Raw genomic sequence first — 15,739 nt, forward strand, 5'->3', positions numbered from 1 at the left:
CCAGCTTTATTTATGTGACTTTCTCTGCTTGAGCCCAGTTTCCTTTTGGGTACCCAGTGCGCAGGTAGTGAGAGAAGATTTCATATTGGATATTTGGTGAAGGAGTAGGTTATATGGCACACCAATATGGCTCAGATGCTGCAGGTTTATAAAAGGACATGCTGAGGAAGCAGGTGAGCAAAGTGGCATATGGAAAGATGTATAAAGGACACCTGGGTGGCTCAGCCGGTTAAGCGACTGACTCTTGGTTTCTGCTCAGGTCATGATCTCACTGTTCGTGGCTTCAAGCCCCGCGTCAGGCTCCATGGTCACAGCATAGAGCCTGCCTGGGACTCTCTCTCTCCCTATCTCTCTGTCTCTTCCCCGCTCATGCTGTCTCTCTCTCAAAATAAATAAATAAATTTTTTAAAAAAAGAAACAATTTATAAATTCTGAGCTTATCTATCTCTCACTCTTTATTCATTTCCATCATTTTAATAAGATGACTTCACATTGGTTGAATTGCCTGGAAAGAGAGTACAGGGGCCTCTAATGCTTTAATCTTGCAAATAATTTCTCCTCCCCACCCCACTCGAGCACCAAAAAAGGCTAGGAGAACAATGTGTTTGCAAAGGCCCTCTATCAGCCTAATTTGTTAATAACTGGCATGCTTCCTTGTTCCTCATGAAAAGAATTGCATGCGAAGATGTATTGGTTTTGGTTTTTTTGTTTTATTTTATTAACTATACCGAGAAGACCTGATTGTTTTCAAAAATCTAACTTCAAACCCATTTGCGGATGTTAGAATCATCATAAAAGTCAGTAGAGCCTTAAGAGAGTATAGTCGAGCAGAGGGAAGCCTAACGAGCAAGTCCTGAAGATTAATTTCTAGCTATAAATGTCCGCGCTAGAGTTTCACAGATCTCTTTGGAAAGTTGGTCTGCTTGAGAAAAAGTTCCGTGTTTCTACCTGATGTGATTCTTCCTTTCTAGAAACAAGCCAATGACCTCGTGAGCACCCTGATGAAGTGCACACCTCACTACATCCGCTGCATAAAACCGAACGAAACCAAGAAGCCCAGAGACTGGGAGGAAAGCAGGTATGTCAAGATGGCAGACGGGGAAGCTGAGGCCGGCGGGGGTGGGCCCTGGTACATGTTCCCGCTGCTCAAAAGGGCCACCCTACGCCAAGGGCAGAAGCAGTTTAAATTGTTCTCGGGTGTGTTTCATGTCTTTGTGTCTTAACTTTTTCATGAGGAATGAAGCTTCCCTCCCCCCTCCCCTCTTGTCTTCTCCTAAAATGTTAGCTGTGCCATTCAGTCCAGAGTTAGCATTTTACAATGTTGAACTTGGCTAGTCTGGAGACAGATGGAAAGAAAACAAAAAAACCTTAAGACCGCAGAGTCAGGATGGTTTTAAAATTAGTGTGAGGCCCCGTGTAGACATTCTTAGTGCACTCAGCTCCTCATCAGTACCCACAGGATGTGGCCTGGAATGCTCACTCAGGGTTACGAGTGAAGGTCTGAAGAGCTGGTGGAAAGCAATCTGTCATTTTCAGGGGTCTTGGGGGGCATGCTCTAGGTTCAGTACCTGCCTCTGAGGACTGTGTTCGTGAGCAGAGTGACTGCGTCTGGGAGGGAACAAGCCACAGGGAGACACGTGGCATGTAGCAGGCAGTGAGCCCTCCCCTCTCTGACTCCTGAGGAATCCTGGGTCACCGTTCCTCCCGCAGCTGGAATTTAGGGATGTGGCCTGTGCAGGATGAAATGGGGGTGTTGAGTAGGCAAATGTTAAGGATGACTAGAAAATACAATTTTATCCAGCTGGAGGATCCAGATGCATGTTCCTAAGAGGCACCGTCCATGGGCACATGGGGAGCAGGGCCCCAGGCAAGGCGTTATGATGACTGGACCGGAGGGAGGAGCCCACAATTGTCACCAGTCTGGTCCCTAGACAGGGGCGTACAGAATTACTATCTTTTGTCTTTTCTCTCTTGGCGAAAACTAGATAAACTTAGGTATCAAGTGACTTATTGAGGTTAAACTCCACAATGGCAAGACCAGGAGGGAAAGTCATGGCCGCCAGCCACCTCCCCTGAGAGATATGTGTAGGTCCATTCCTGTCCTGCCAGCAGGATCCTTTCTGAGCATTCAGGCAGATGAGACTTGATCCATTACAAGAGGGGGAAAAAATGAGTGATGAGGAAAATGCCCAGGCTCCAGCAATCAGTGTCTTCTGGTCCTTATTTGTATTTTCCCACTGCATGTGCAGCTTGAGTCTGTTTTCTCACCTTTTGATGCTGCGGGACATAGCAGCCTACCATCTTGTCAGTCTATAATATTCTGAGTCCTCTCGTCAATAGATACATGTTCCTGGGCACCTGGGTGGCTCAGTCGGTTGAGTGTCCGACTCTTCATTTCGGCTCAGGTCACGATCTCACGGTCATGGGATTGAGCCCCACACTGAGCTTCGTGCTGAGCATGGAGCCTGCTTAAGACTCTGTGTCTCAGGGTGCCTCGGTGGCTCAGTAGGTTAAGGGTCCAGCTCTTGATTTCGGCTCAGGTCATGATCTCATGGTTCATGGGTTCAAGCCCCACATTGGGCTCTATGCTGACAGCGTGGAGCCTGCTTGGAATTCACTCTCCCTCTCTCTCTGCCCCTACCCTGCTCATAGTCTCTCTCTCTCTCTCTCTCTCTCTCTCTCTCAGAATAAATAAATAAGCTTTAAAAAAATTAAAAAAAAAAAAAGATTCTCTTTGCTCCTCTCCTCTGCTCACACATACTCTCTCTCTCTCTCTCTCTCTCTCTCTCTCAAAATAAAATAAAATTGAAAAAAATAGGCGAAACAGGTGCACATTCCTAAAGTGTCAAATCTATTGAATTGCCAGCAGAGATTCCTCTTAAACACTCTCAGGTAGCTATTCCAAGGCTCCAATGAGGGCTCACTCCACCTAGGTGATGAGTCTGGCCTCGGATGACTCTTGTATTAGCAAGTCCTACAGTCTTTCTCTACATCAGTTTGACCCTGATCCAGCATCTCTAATCTGCCCTGGGAATTATTCTCGTGACTTACCCATTTGATGGCTGTGTGGTCGTTCCTGGCAGTTACCAGGTTTCCCTGGGATCTTCTCTTCCACTGCAGTGAGCTCCTCTGAAAGGGTGGACCTGACCATCCCCTTCCCTTTGAAGTACTTAATTTGCCTTCTGCTTTTCTGAAACACATCGCTCAGTTTCTCTGTTGAGGCTAAGAGAGCAGCAGCAGCATCACCCCTTCCCCCCTGATGATAGAAAATGTCTTTTCTTGTTTTTTTTGTTTTGTTTTGTTTTGGGTTTTTTTTTTTGGGGGGGGGGGTTTTGGTTTTTTGCCTTGCTACGCTAGTTCTCAAGCTTATGCCCTCAAGCCCTTAGGGGGCTTGTTAAAACTCAGATAGCTGGGCCCTGCTTCCAGAGATTCAGTGGGTCTGGGTGGGGTCCAAGAATGTGCATTTTTAAGAAGCTCCCAGGTGATGCCAGTGCTGATGGTCTGGACCTCATACTTTGAGAACAGCTGATCTAGGGCAACGGGCTGGACTGGATCTGGAAGAACTGTCTTGTGGTGCTGGCCTGCCACTAAGTAGTTTCAGTAAGACATTTCATCTCCTCAGTCCTCCATTTCTTCCTCATTAAACTAAGAGGGTCCCAGCAGTAGCACTGCTAGGAATTTACCCAAGGGATCCAGGAGTACTGATGCATAGGGGCACTTGTACCCCAATGTTTATAGCAGCACTTTCAACAACAGCCAAATTATGGAAAGAGCTAAATGTCCATCAACTGATGAATGGATAAAGAAATTGTGGTTTATATACACAATGGAATACTACGTGGCAATGAGAAAGAATGAAATATGCCCTTTTGTATAGTTGTACAGTTGTACAGTTTGTGGGTGGAACTGGAGAGTGTGATGCTAAGTGAAATAAGCCATACAGAGAAAGACAGATACCATATGGTTTCACTCTTATGTGGATCCTGAGAAACTTAACAGAAACCCATGGGGGAGGGGAAGAAAAAAAAAAAAAAGAGGTTAGAGTGGGAGAGAACCAAAGCTTAAGAGACTGTTAAAAACTGAGAACAAACTGAGGGTTGATGGGGGGTGGGAGGGAGGGGAGGGTGGGTGACGGGCATTGAGGAGGGCACCTTTTGGGATGAGCACTGGGTGTTATATGGAAACCAATTTGACAATAAATTTCATATGCTGAAAAAAAAAATAAATAAAAATAATAAATAAATAAACTAAGAGGGTCCATTCGGAACGGGATCTCCTTCAGTCCCACCGAATGAACTCTCCCAGACCTGGCCCCACTTCTGTCAGCCTGCCTCTGCCTGTCTCCACATCACTCCCACACTCCCCCCTCATGCGTTCACACAAGTACACACTGCATCACATCTTGCACGTGTATGCACACACACTAGAAGGGTGATGACATAGGCTACCTCAGAAATAGATTACAGGAGTCTTGGAAGCAGAGGTGAGGCTGAGGGGAGGTTTAGCCCACCCTTCCCCCTACTCCGTATCCCATCCAGCTTCCATTCCCCAGCCCTTTCCAATAAACATTATCTTAAATGAAAACATCTTGCTCCCCCTACAAATACAGCCCCTCCCAGCCCACTCTCCCTTACCCCGTGGAGATCTCTCTGCTCAAAGTCCCTCTAACGTAGAAATTTTGCAGTAGCTATTGGTTGAAAGTTTCACGTCCCTGAAGCTTCTTTCTCATAAAATCCAAACTGAGTCATAGAAATATCAGAAAATGGAGAAGTTGAGACTAGCAATACATTTATTCAGTAAATCCTCTTAGAATCCCCCACAGTGATGTTTTCGTTTTTGTTTTTTTTTTTTAATTTTTCTTAATCCTGTCATTTATTTGTATTGAAGTAAGGAACTTCAGAATATACATCCGTGTAAACAGGTGTCAAGAAGCCTAAGGTATGTGTTGGTCCGGTGTTGATTCGTATTTCCAGTAGGATTGCTTCCTGAGCTGCGTCCCCGTGCCCCCGATCCTGTTTCAGGTTTATTGTGTGACAGATGGTTTCGCTTCTGAGTGTGGAGAGTCAAGGGCCAGGAAAGGCAGTGTGCTTCGTTGGCAGGATTACACGGTCAATTGAAGTTCTCGGTGGACAGGGTTACTCATTCCACAAGTTTATGGGGTGTGGTTTATTTTTCTTTTCCCGTTGAAAATGTGTTTTTGTTTGGCTCTGGCCAAGTTGCCTGCCCTGGGTTCGGAATGGCTGCTCCAGCAGGGCTCTCAGGCCTTGACCTACTTGGGTTAATGGCCAAGGAAAGTTGTGAAGAACTTGCCCCAAGGGGCGGAATGGCATGACCCAGGGAAATGGCACAACTGGGCATTGGCAGCCTGGCTGGTGTTCACTGAGGAGGTCACAGCGCTGCAGGGACACGAAAAAAATCACCTTGGGTCCTTTGATTACAGAAATCAGTACAGAATTTGCTAACCAGATTGTCCTGTTGGAGAAAATTCCCATAAGGAAATTTCCTGGTGATGGAAGTTACAGTGAATGAAACCAGTTTTTTAACATGAGGCATATTTTTTCAGTTGTGGAAACTGAACATTTCTACTTGAATCAATGGGTGATACATTCCCTTGCCCCAAAAGCTTGGGAGGAAGCCAACATCTATGAAAAACACTTAAAATGAGCACGTACCTCTAACTGACACCCTCATGTGTATTGTTCTTAATAGAGAAAAGGCTAATGGTGAGTTTTGGATTCGGAGGATATGAGAAAAGAACATTCATTATTTCTACTCCCTTAGTTAACCAGATATGTGTCACAAATCAAATGTGGGTATTGAATATTACTTCTTTCTATAAAGGTTGTTTAATTTTTTTTTAACTTTATTTATTTGGGGGCAGGAGGGGCACAGAGAGAGAGAGAGAGAGAGAGAGAGAGAGAGAGAGAGAGAGAATCCCAAGCAGGCTCCACGCTGGCAGCATAGAGCTGACATGGGGCTCGAACCCACGATCTGTGAGATGATGACCTGCTCTGAAACCAAGAGTTGGACTCTTAACCCACTGAGCCACCCAGGTGCCCCTATAAAGGTTGTTTTAAAAAGTATTAATCTTGGGGTGCCAGCGTGGGTCATTTGGTTAAGTGTTTGACTTTGGCTCAGGTCATGATCTCATGGTTGGTGGGTTTGAGCCTCTGCATCGGGCTCTGTGCTGACAGCTCAGAGCCTGGAGTCTGCTTCAGATTCTGTGTCTCCCTCTCTTTCTGCCCCTCCACCACTTGGGCTCTGTCTCTTTGTGTCTCTCAAAAATAAACATTAAAAAAAATTAAAAAAAAAAAGTAATTATCTTGAAGGAGTTCACATTTCTGGATTCTGGTTCAAGTAGGAACACTGGGACTTGAGGCTTTTCTCATACATCCCTCGCAGGGCAGTCAAGACTATCCCCACCTCCAGCTTAGTTTTCCACCTGCTACTCACCCACCCATGCCACAGACTTTCCCATCATTGTGCCTTCGCTTCCACTGTGCCCCCTGCCTTTCCCTCCTCTGCACCTGGTGAGTTCAACTCATCCTTCCAGACCCAGGGACACATCACCTTCTGAGACTCTCCTCACTATGAAAAATCCACCTCTTTGTCTAGTCTGCTGTCCTGGTTTACTTATTTCACCTGTGTGTATATTAGAATAATAGCTTTTTGTCACGCATGCCAGGAGCCAGCTGAGTGCTGTACGTGGAATATACCCAACTAGGAAGAAAGAACTCACATCAGCATCCTCACTTAATAGGAGTGGAGAGTGAGGCATAGAGAGGTGAGGTAGTGGCAGAGCCAGGGGCATACCAGGAACCCAGCTCCAGAAGCCGGCTGTGAACCACTGTGCTGCCTGCAAGGTCTTCTGCAGGAACCATGGCAATGGCCTTTTCCTGTTCGCTAGCACCTTGCAGTGTACCGTGCAGACTGACACATGACAGTATCTGCAAGCGTGCATCCTGGTTGGAAATGTGGCTTTCGTGAGAGCCCTGCTGGAGAGACAGCTGTCAGGCACCAGGACATGAAGTGGTAGGGAGGCTGCTGCTAATTGTCTTCCCAGGGCAGCAGTTCACCAGGCGCCGTTCTCCAGAAGCAGGAGCCATCATTAGTGCAGATGACCCCAAATGTGCCCAGTGGGGAGAACGGGAGCTGCCTCCCTGCCACACCACAATGCTGACACCATGTCCTCAACAGAGAGAGGACGCGTCCTTTTTATTCCTTGTTTCCCTCAAATACCATGTTTCCAAGTGTCTGTATTCAACCACCCACATAACATCTGCATCGAAGGCCCCGTTTACCTCCGCGAGGGGCGATCAGAAGCTAGTGTCCAGGATCTGCCACTCGGCTTCCGGGACACCGTGCTTCTCAGGAACGGACGAGTTTTCACAGTTGACAGGTCTGTGTACCACCCCAGACCTCCCAGGCTACTAAATTAGAATCCCCAAGGTGTGGGGTATGGGGCGTTTTCTCTGATAAGAAAATCCCATGTGGGAACATTAATCTAGTAGAGCCTGCATCCATTGTCCAAAACATGCTGACAGTTATTTACTGTCATAAAAGCCAACTAAAACAGTAATTTCAATTGTTATTAGAACGTTTTTAATTTGGGCATTTCAAATTCATCGTTTTGCATACCCTTTCTTACACTGTATCTGAAAAGCTTTAGAAGTATAATCTCACTAGGTGTAGAGTTACTATTAAATTAAGGTTGAAAACAAAAATAGCTCTACCGTCATTTAATTACAAAGTTAAAAGTTGTATCCTTGAGAGGCACCTGGGTGGCTCAGGTGGTTGAGTGTCCGACTCTTGATTGTGGCTGAGGTCATGATCCTGTGGTTGTGAGATGAAACCCCGTGTTGGGCTCTATGCTGAGTATGGAGCCTGCTTGACTTTTTCCTCTCTCCCTCTCCGACCCTCCCTCCCCCTCAAAAAAAGGGGGGAAACAAATAAATAAATAAGAACCTCACCTTTAAAAAAAAAAGTTCTTTCCTTTAGTCTTTTGAAAAACTGCTACTTTTGTTTATAATTTCAATGATAGGCATCGGCTTTTTGTTATACTATTTTTTTTTGAAATAGATTCATAAAATCTTCTGTAATTGCTGTATTTGACAATAAAATATTTTTTTAAGTTTATTTTGAGAGAGAGAGAGAGACCACACATAGGTGGGAGAGGGGCAGAGAGAGAGAGAGAGGGAACGAGAGAATCCCAAGCTGGCTCCAAGCAGCACAGAGCCCAACATGGAGCTTGATCTCACCACTGCCAGCTCATGACCTGAGCTGAAATGGTGAGTCAGAGGCTGAACCAACTGAGCCAATCAGGTGCCCCTAAAATATTTTTTAAGTTAATATTACATAACCTGATGATCAGCTCAGACTCTGAACCCTATAAATTACAGTCTTTTTTTTTTTTTTTGTAACAAAATTCAACTGAGTAAATGTGAAGATCAAATTTACTTTATTCAATTATTCATGAATTGGGCCCCATCTGGTCTGTTTTCATTAAAAGCAGCTCTTAAATTCTAATCTTTCAGTGTTTCCCTATTGCTTGTGATTGGGGGTTTGAGGGGATAGTGGCTAGAAGAGTAAGGTGAAAGAATTATCCAGTAATGTCTCAACTCCTTTTTCTTCTTTACAGAGTGAAGCATCAAGTAGAATACCTGGGTCTGAAAGAAAACATCCGAGTGAGAAGAGCTGGTTATGCCTATCGGCGCATCTTCCAAAAATTCCTACAGAGGTAAGAAACTGGTGACTGGAATTTTTTTTTTTTTTGCTTTAAACAGGTTTATTGAGATACAATTCACTTAACGTATAATTTACTCATTTAAAATATACAATTCAGTGGCTTTTAATGGTTTTCTAGAGTTGTGAATCCATCACTGCAATTCATTTGAGAACACTTTCATCATCCCAAAAAGTAACCTGAGTTCCCTAGCCACCACCCCCCCAGTTCTCCCCTCACACCCTGCCCTGGGCCCACACTTCTTTCAGATAAAAAGACTTCCAAAATATGGCCTATTCTGGGCATTGTGTAGATGTAGAATCACACAACATGTGTCCTTTATGTCTGGCTTCTTTCAGTTAGCATAACGTTTGTATGGGTCATCCATGCTGCAGTGAGTATCGGCACTTCTCTCCAACTCACCACCCAGTAATATTCCCTTGCACCAATATCGCAGTGTATTACATTTAACCTGTTCATCCGTCAGCTAATAGGCATCAGTTGTCTTCACTTTTTGGCTATTGTGAATGACAAATAATGCTACTGTTAATGTTCGTGTACACATTTTTGCATAGACGTATGGTTTTATTTCTCTTGCATGCTTACCTAAAAATAGAATTACTGGTCGGGTGCGGGGGGCATGCCTGGGTGCCTCAGTTAGTTGGGCATCCGACTTCGGCTCAGGTCACGATCTTGAGGTTCGTGAGTTCAAGCCCCGCGTCAGGCTCCGTGCTGACAGCTCAGAGCCTGGAGCCTGCTTTGGATTCTGTGTCTCCCTCCCTCTCTGTCCCTCCCCCACTCACACTGTGCCTCTCTCTCTCAAAAATAAATAAACATTAAAAAAAAATGTTGAATTACTGGGTTCCATGGCAACTCTGTAACTTTTTTGATGAATTGTGAGATTGGTTTCCAAAGTGGCTGTACCATTTTACATCCCCACCAGCAGTGTTTAAGGATTCCACTCCATCTGTATCCCTGCCAGCATTTGTTAGTATCTGACTTTGATTATAGCCATCGTAGGGAGTATGAAGTGGCATCTTGTGGTTTTGATTTTCATTTCCCTAATGGGAAATAACGTTAAGCATATTTCTTGTGCTTTTTGGTCACTAGATAAATGTCTGTTGAGCTCCTTTGCCCTTTTTTCAACTAAGCTATTTGTCCTTTTTTATTAAGTTGTAACAGAATTCTTTTTACCATTGTTTATTGTAGAATAAGTCAGCAGCCACAAGTATTTGGTCTGTTGAGTGTAACACAGAAGTGCAAGAATTCATGATAATTTTGACACGGAAGGGCTGAGGTTTAACTTGACTGACCAGATTAATAGTATGAAGATGATTTCAGGAAAACATTTAACCTATTTAAGAAAATAAGCCTAAAGGGGCGCCTGGGTGGCTCAGTCAGTTGAATGTCCAATGCTTGATTTTGGCTCAGGTCATGATCCCCGGGTCATGGGATCTAGCCCCATACTGGGCTCTGTACTGATAGCTCAGAGCCTGCTTGGGATTCTCTCTCTCTGTCTCTCTCTGTGCCTCCCCTGCTCATTCGTTTTCTCTCTCTCTCTCTCAAAATAAATAAACGTTTAACAGAAACAAAATAAGCTTGAAGTACTTAACCTCAAAATTTTTGTATGGCCCATGTATAAAAAACTGATTTTCACATTTCCAATAAAGTGTATTTGGCAGGACCTGTACTTAAATTGCTCTTATTTTGTGTTATTTGTTTTTGAAAAAGGTAGAATGTAGTGTCTTTAAAATATTACATGATTTTAACTTCTCTAACGATTCTACATTAATGGGGCCCCGCTGTATTTTCTACATCTATTTACTTTCCTTGAAGAAAGAAGGAAGCCTCGGGGCGCCTGGGTGGCTCAGTCCGTAAAGCATCAGACTTTCGCTCAGGTCATGATCTCATGGTTTGTGAGTTCGAGCCCCGCGTCGGGCTCTGTGCTGACTGTTCAGAGCCTGGAGGCTGCTTCACATTCTGTGTCTCCCCCTCTCTCTGCCCCTCCCATGTTCATGCTCTGTCTCTGTCTCTCAATAATAAGTAAATGTTAAAAATTTTTTTCAAAAATGGTTTTGTGGAGGGGCGCCTGGGTGGCTCAGGCCGTTAATCATCCAACTTTGGCTCAGGTCATGATCTCACGGTTCATGGGTTCAAGCCCCGCATCAGGCTCTGTGCTGACAGCTCAGAGCCTGGAGCCTGCTTCAGATTCTGTGTCTCCCTCTCTCTCTCTCTGCCCCTCTACTGCTCATGCTCTGTCTCTCTCTGCCTCCCAAAAATAAAGAAACATAATAAAATTTTTAAAAAATGAAAGAAAGAAAGAAAGAAAGAAAGAAAGAAAGAAAGAAAGAAAGAAAGAAAGAAAGAAAGAAAGAAAGAAAGAAAGAAGGAAGCCATATTTAGTTTTTAATCAGAAAATAACTATGTCTTCCTGGTATAGATACAGGAAAAGGATTTAAGAATTTTTTTTTTAATTCAAATTTTCTGTAGCAAAGAAGGAGCAGGCTGAGTAAGAGCTTCATTACGGTCTTGGAAACACAGTACTTGTAATAAAGGAGTGTTTTCCATGGGACTGTTGTAGTTTCTCGTGTCCTGAGATTGGAATGGCTAGCCTACTGGTCACCAGCATGGGTCCTCATCTGTGAAAGGTCACTGATGGGGAAGGTCAAGAGAGGCTTAACAAGAGGGTGGATCATCCCATGTAATAAAGTCCCATTGACTCTGTCTCCACACAGTTGAGATTCCTGATAATTTTGAAGGCAGACTGGACTAGGACTAAACTTCACCCTTGCTGGTCTCTGAATTGATTAAAGGGGCCACTACACCTATAGAGAAAGCAGAACTGTATGAAAAGAAGTATTCAGGAGGTGGAGAAGATACATCTGTCAAGTTCTCGCATGATTAGAGCAGCAACTTGTGCTGACGAACAGCTGAGATCTTAATTATGAACGACTTGTCTCTCCTTTAAACAAATCACTAGCACTAGCTAGAGTGGGGTTTCTCAACCTCAGCTATTGACATTTTGGGCTGGATGAGTCTTCGTTGTGGGATGCTTAGCAATTCCTTGGCCTCCACCCACTACCCTCTATTCCCCCAAGTTGTGACAACCAAAAGTGTATCCAGACATGGTTAATGTCCCCAGGGAGGTGCAAAGCCAGATGAGAACCATGGCTTAACGAATCATTAAATTTTTTTTGCCAAACTGTATATCTTTGAAAATGTCCTTTTTCTTAATGAGAAAGAAATTAAATACAGAAAATAGTGAATGAAAAGTATTTCCTCTATCTTTCCCTAATTCAGAGAGACTTGCCCTCAACAATGCCAAAACATTCATAATTTTATCCTCCTTCAATATTTTTTCCTGTATTTAAAAACCCTTGATTTGATACCTGTAAATTCTCCCCAATTGATATCACTATTGAAAACTAAACGGCTATTTTTAAAAAGTTAACCATGGTTTTTTGTGGGGTTTTGTTGTTACTGGTGTTTTTTGTTTTTGTTTTTAAGAAACCAATTCTAAAAAACCTCCTTCCTTCCATATTATTTAAAAAAACAGGGGTGTCTGCATAGCTCAGTCAGTTAGGCATCCGACTTCAGCTCAGGTCATGGGTTCCAGCCCTGTGTTGGGCTCTGTGCTGACAGCTCAGAGCCTGAAGCCTGCTTTGGGTACTGTGTATCTCTCTGTCTCTCTGCCTCTCCCCTGCTTGTGCTCTGTCTCTCTCAAAAAAAATAAGTAAACATTAAAAATAATAACAATAATAAAAAAAACAGACAGGGGTGCCTAGGTGGCTCAGTCAGTTAAGCGTCTGACTTCGGCTCAGGTCATGATCTCTCAGGCCGTGAGTTCAGGACCCACATCGGGCTCTGTACTGAAAGCTCAGAGTCTGGAGCTTGCTTTGGATTGTGGGTCTCCTTCTCACTCTCCCCCTTCCCTGCTCACACTCTGTCTCTGTCTGTCTCTCTCTCAAAAATAAGTAAACCTTTAAAAAAATTTTTTAAAAATAATGAAAAAACCAGGCAGGGGCGCCTGGGTGGCTCAGTCCATTAAGTGTCTGACTTCAGCTCAGTTCATGATCTCACAGTTCATGAGTTCGAGCCCCGCGTCGGGCTCTGGGCTGATGGCTCAGAGCCTAGAACCTGCTTCGGATTCTGTGTCTCCCTCTCTCTCTGCCCCTCCCCTGCTCTCTCTCTCTCAAAAATAAGTAAACATTAAAAACAGACAAGCCATCAAACTTAACTTCCATAAGCAATGCTGTGAGCACCCACACTGGGGAGGGCAGGAGTCCATGCCCCCTGACAGGAACGTCTAAGCCACCCTGAACAGGCTGTGTTACATGTTTCCAGCAGCTCCTTCAATGAGCTATGAAATAACCTTGTTGGTAACAATATCTGGACCTCTGTCAAGTGCCATGCTAGCTTCTTGACCCCGTGCCTGGTCCTTTCTTCTGTGCCTGACACCGAGTGAACATTTAGTGAATCTCTGTTACGCCCTTTCCGTTGAGGGACTTTCCCTGAAGGGATTCTATCCTTGGAGGCCTCTCCTCTAGCTCTCCTGCAGGGTCTTTTCCTTTCAGAAGAGACAAATGGGCAGCCCTGTCTTACAGAAAGCAGACTCTTTTGATGTCCTGTGTCTTTTGATTTGAGAATGCTAGGGGAGGAATAAAAATAAAGTTTGGAAGGAAATTTGTTTTTCAAGAAAAAAATACTCAAAAAGGGCTAGAAGGCCATCTATGTCCTTGGCAGGGAATATTTTTCCAGAGACAGTGCTGTTTTCCATCAGGTGTGTGTCTGAGATCCTGTTCATGCAGAATATGTCCACAGTCTGCCACTGTCTGTCTTGTCCTGTGATCCTCCGTGAGTAATTCAACCATGTCAGACCTTTCTTCTCCTTTGAAAAAAAAAATTATTATTTTTTTAAATTTTTTTTAACGTTTATTTATTTTTGAGACAGAGAGAGACAGAGCATGAACAGGGGAGGGGCAGAGAGAGAGGGAGACACAGAATCTGAAACAGGCTCCAGGCTCTGAGCGGTCAGCACAGAGCCCAACGCAGGGCTCGAACTCACGGACCATGAGATCATGACCTGAGCCGAAGTCGGACGCTTAACCGACCAAGCCACCCAGGCGCCCCAAAAATTATTTTTTGATGCTTATTTCTGAGAGAGAGAGAGAGAGAGAGAGAGAGAAAGAGAGAGAGAGAGATTGGGAGACACAGAATCTGAAGCAGGCTCCAGGCTCTGAGCTGTCAGCATAGACCCTGATGCAGGGCTCAAACCTATGAACCACGAGATCATGACCTGAGTCAAAGTCAGATGCTTAACCGACTGAGCCACCAAGGCACCCCAGACCTTTATTCTCCTCATGGCTGAGAGGAGTTTGTAACCTCGTGGTTTACAAAGCTGGTTTCTACATATCCACAGAAAGCCCACCAAGTGAGTAAGTAACAACCTGAAGGAAAAGGATGTATAAATGCACAGCATGATGCCTGTGTGCACACCTCCTACAGCCCTCCCTGGGAAGGAAGCCCACAGGTCTAAACAGAGAGTGGTTCAGACACAACCTAGAGCTTGAAAATAGGCTTAGCAAGTGGGAAATGGGCCTTTGTGTGTATTCATTTCCTCTCGGAAAAATGCTTTGTATTTATCAAAACCATCCCTCTTGACGGAGAATTAGAGACTAAAAACCAGAAGATGCCTTAGTAGCCTCACCGGTGGTTCGTGTGCTCTTGAACTAAATCCTGCACTGCGTTGAGAAGGAATACCCTACTCACCACTCCCGATAAAACTGTTATATCTTTAGAAAGTGTTAAAAAAGCTCTTAGAAAACAACTTTTAGAGCTAAGCAGCATGTGCCCCTTACTGTGGCTGAAGGAATAAGACCAAATGTGGATCCTGATTCTTAGGAAGAAAAATCTGATAGGAATAGAAGAGCTTTCTAAAATTTATCTTTTTTAAAGTTTATTTATAATCTCTACACCCAATGTGGGGCTCAAACTCAAAACCCTGAGATCAATAGTCACACGCTCCACCTGCTGAGCCAGCCAGGCGCCCCCTAAAGTTTATTTTGTGGCACCATTTACACTTCCTCACTAGCATACTTCCCTTGACCTTGACCTAGACTCTCAGAATGTAGGGGTGGAAAAGGGACACTTGTGAGGAAAGTCAGTCCATATCCTGGGCAAGAGAGAAGAAAGAATAGAAGGCTCAGGAATACATGAGGTGGCGAGAGTGTCCTACTTACTAGCTTCCAAGACCTTTGTGTCCTTGGATGTCAGGAACATCCTCAACTCCAGTGCCAGCAGCTAGAGGTCAGTGGGGTCTGGGCTGCATTTCCTTTGAGGAGGAAACATCAGTTGGTCATCTGAGAGATAACAAGGAGCCCACCAGTCAGAGGTGAAGAGAACAACCAGTGCACAGGCTTGAGATGAAATACTGGCGTAGTTGGGTCTTAAACTAAAAATACGTGATGAAAGGAATGTAAGCCATGATCCTCGCGTCTCCAGAATTCTCACAGGCACCAGTTAGGCATTGCCCTGTGCACCCTATTCCCAGCAACATATCATGGAGGAAGACAGTGACCTGGGGGTGGGAGAGCCTTATACTAGAATTAGGCCCTGGTTGACAGACTGCTTAGGTCATGATCTCATGGTCTGTGGATTCAAGCCCTACATTAGGATCTGTGCTGATGGCTCAGATCCTGGAGCCTGCTTCGGATTCTGTGTCTCCCTCTCTCTCTGCCCCTCTCACCCCCCTTGTGTTTTGTCTATCAAAAATAAATAAACATAAAAAAAAAAATTTAGAATTATGCCCTGGTGTCTCCAATGAAGACAAAAGGAAGTGAGGAGGGCACATCAGCCTTCAGGAAAGCTAGGGGCCCACTGCCATGGTCCATGATCAGAGGGCCCCGGAGATGCCACTCAAACCCCATGTCTTGCCCAGACTCAAACTGTTAGAAGCCTTGTCAGGAAAAGGGAGAGAAAGTCTCTGGAGAAAAAATTGCTTACTATAAAAAAATCAAA

At 44.5% G+C, this 15,739-nt stretch overlaps 1 protein-coding gene across 1 annotated transcript in view; it reads left to right on the top strand.

Moving 5' to 3' along the window:
* The window catches only part of MYO1E (myosin IE), a 215,141-nt gene that overhangs the window by 148,995 nt on the left and 50,407 nt on the right, over positions 1 to 15,739 (top strand). Inside the window, exons 17-18 of the mRNA XM_058737549.1 lie at positions 972 to 1,078; positions 8,639 to 8,737. Of these exons, the coding sequence (XP_058593532.1) occupies positions 972 to 1,078; positions 8,639 to 8,737 (206 nt within the window). The remainder of the gene's footprint in view (positions 1 to 971; positions 1,079 to 8,638; positions 8,738 to 15,739) is intronic.

The sequence above is a fragment of the Neofelis nebulosa genome, chromosome 7, assembly GCF_028018385.1.
Source record: "Neofelis nebulosa isolate mNeoNeb1 chromosome 7, mNeoNeb1.pri, whole genome shotgun sequence".
In the NCBI taxonomy this organism is placed as follows: Eukaryota; Metazoa; Chordata; class Mammalia; order Carnivora; family Felidae; genus Neofelis; species Neofelis nebulosa.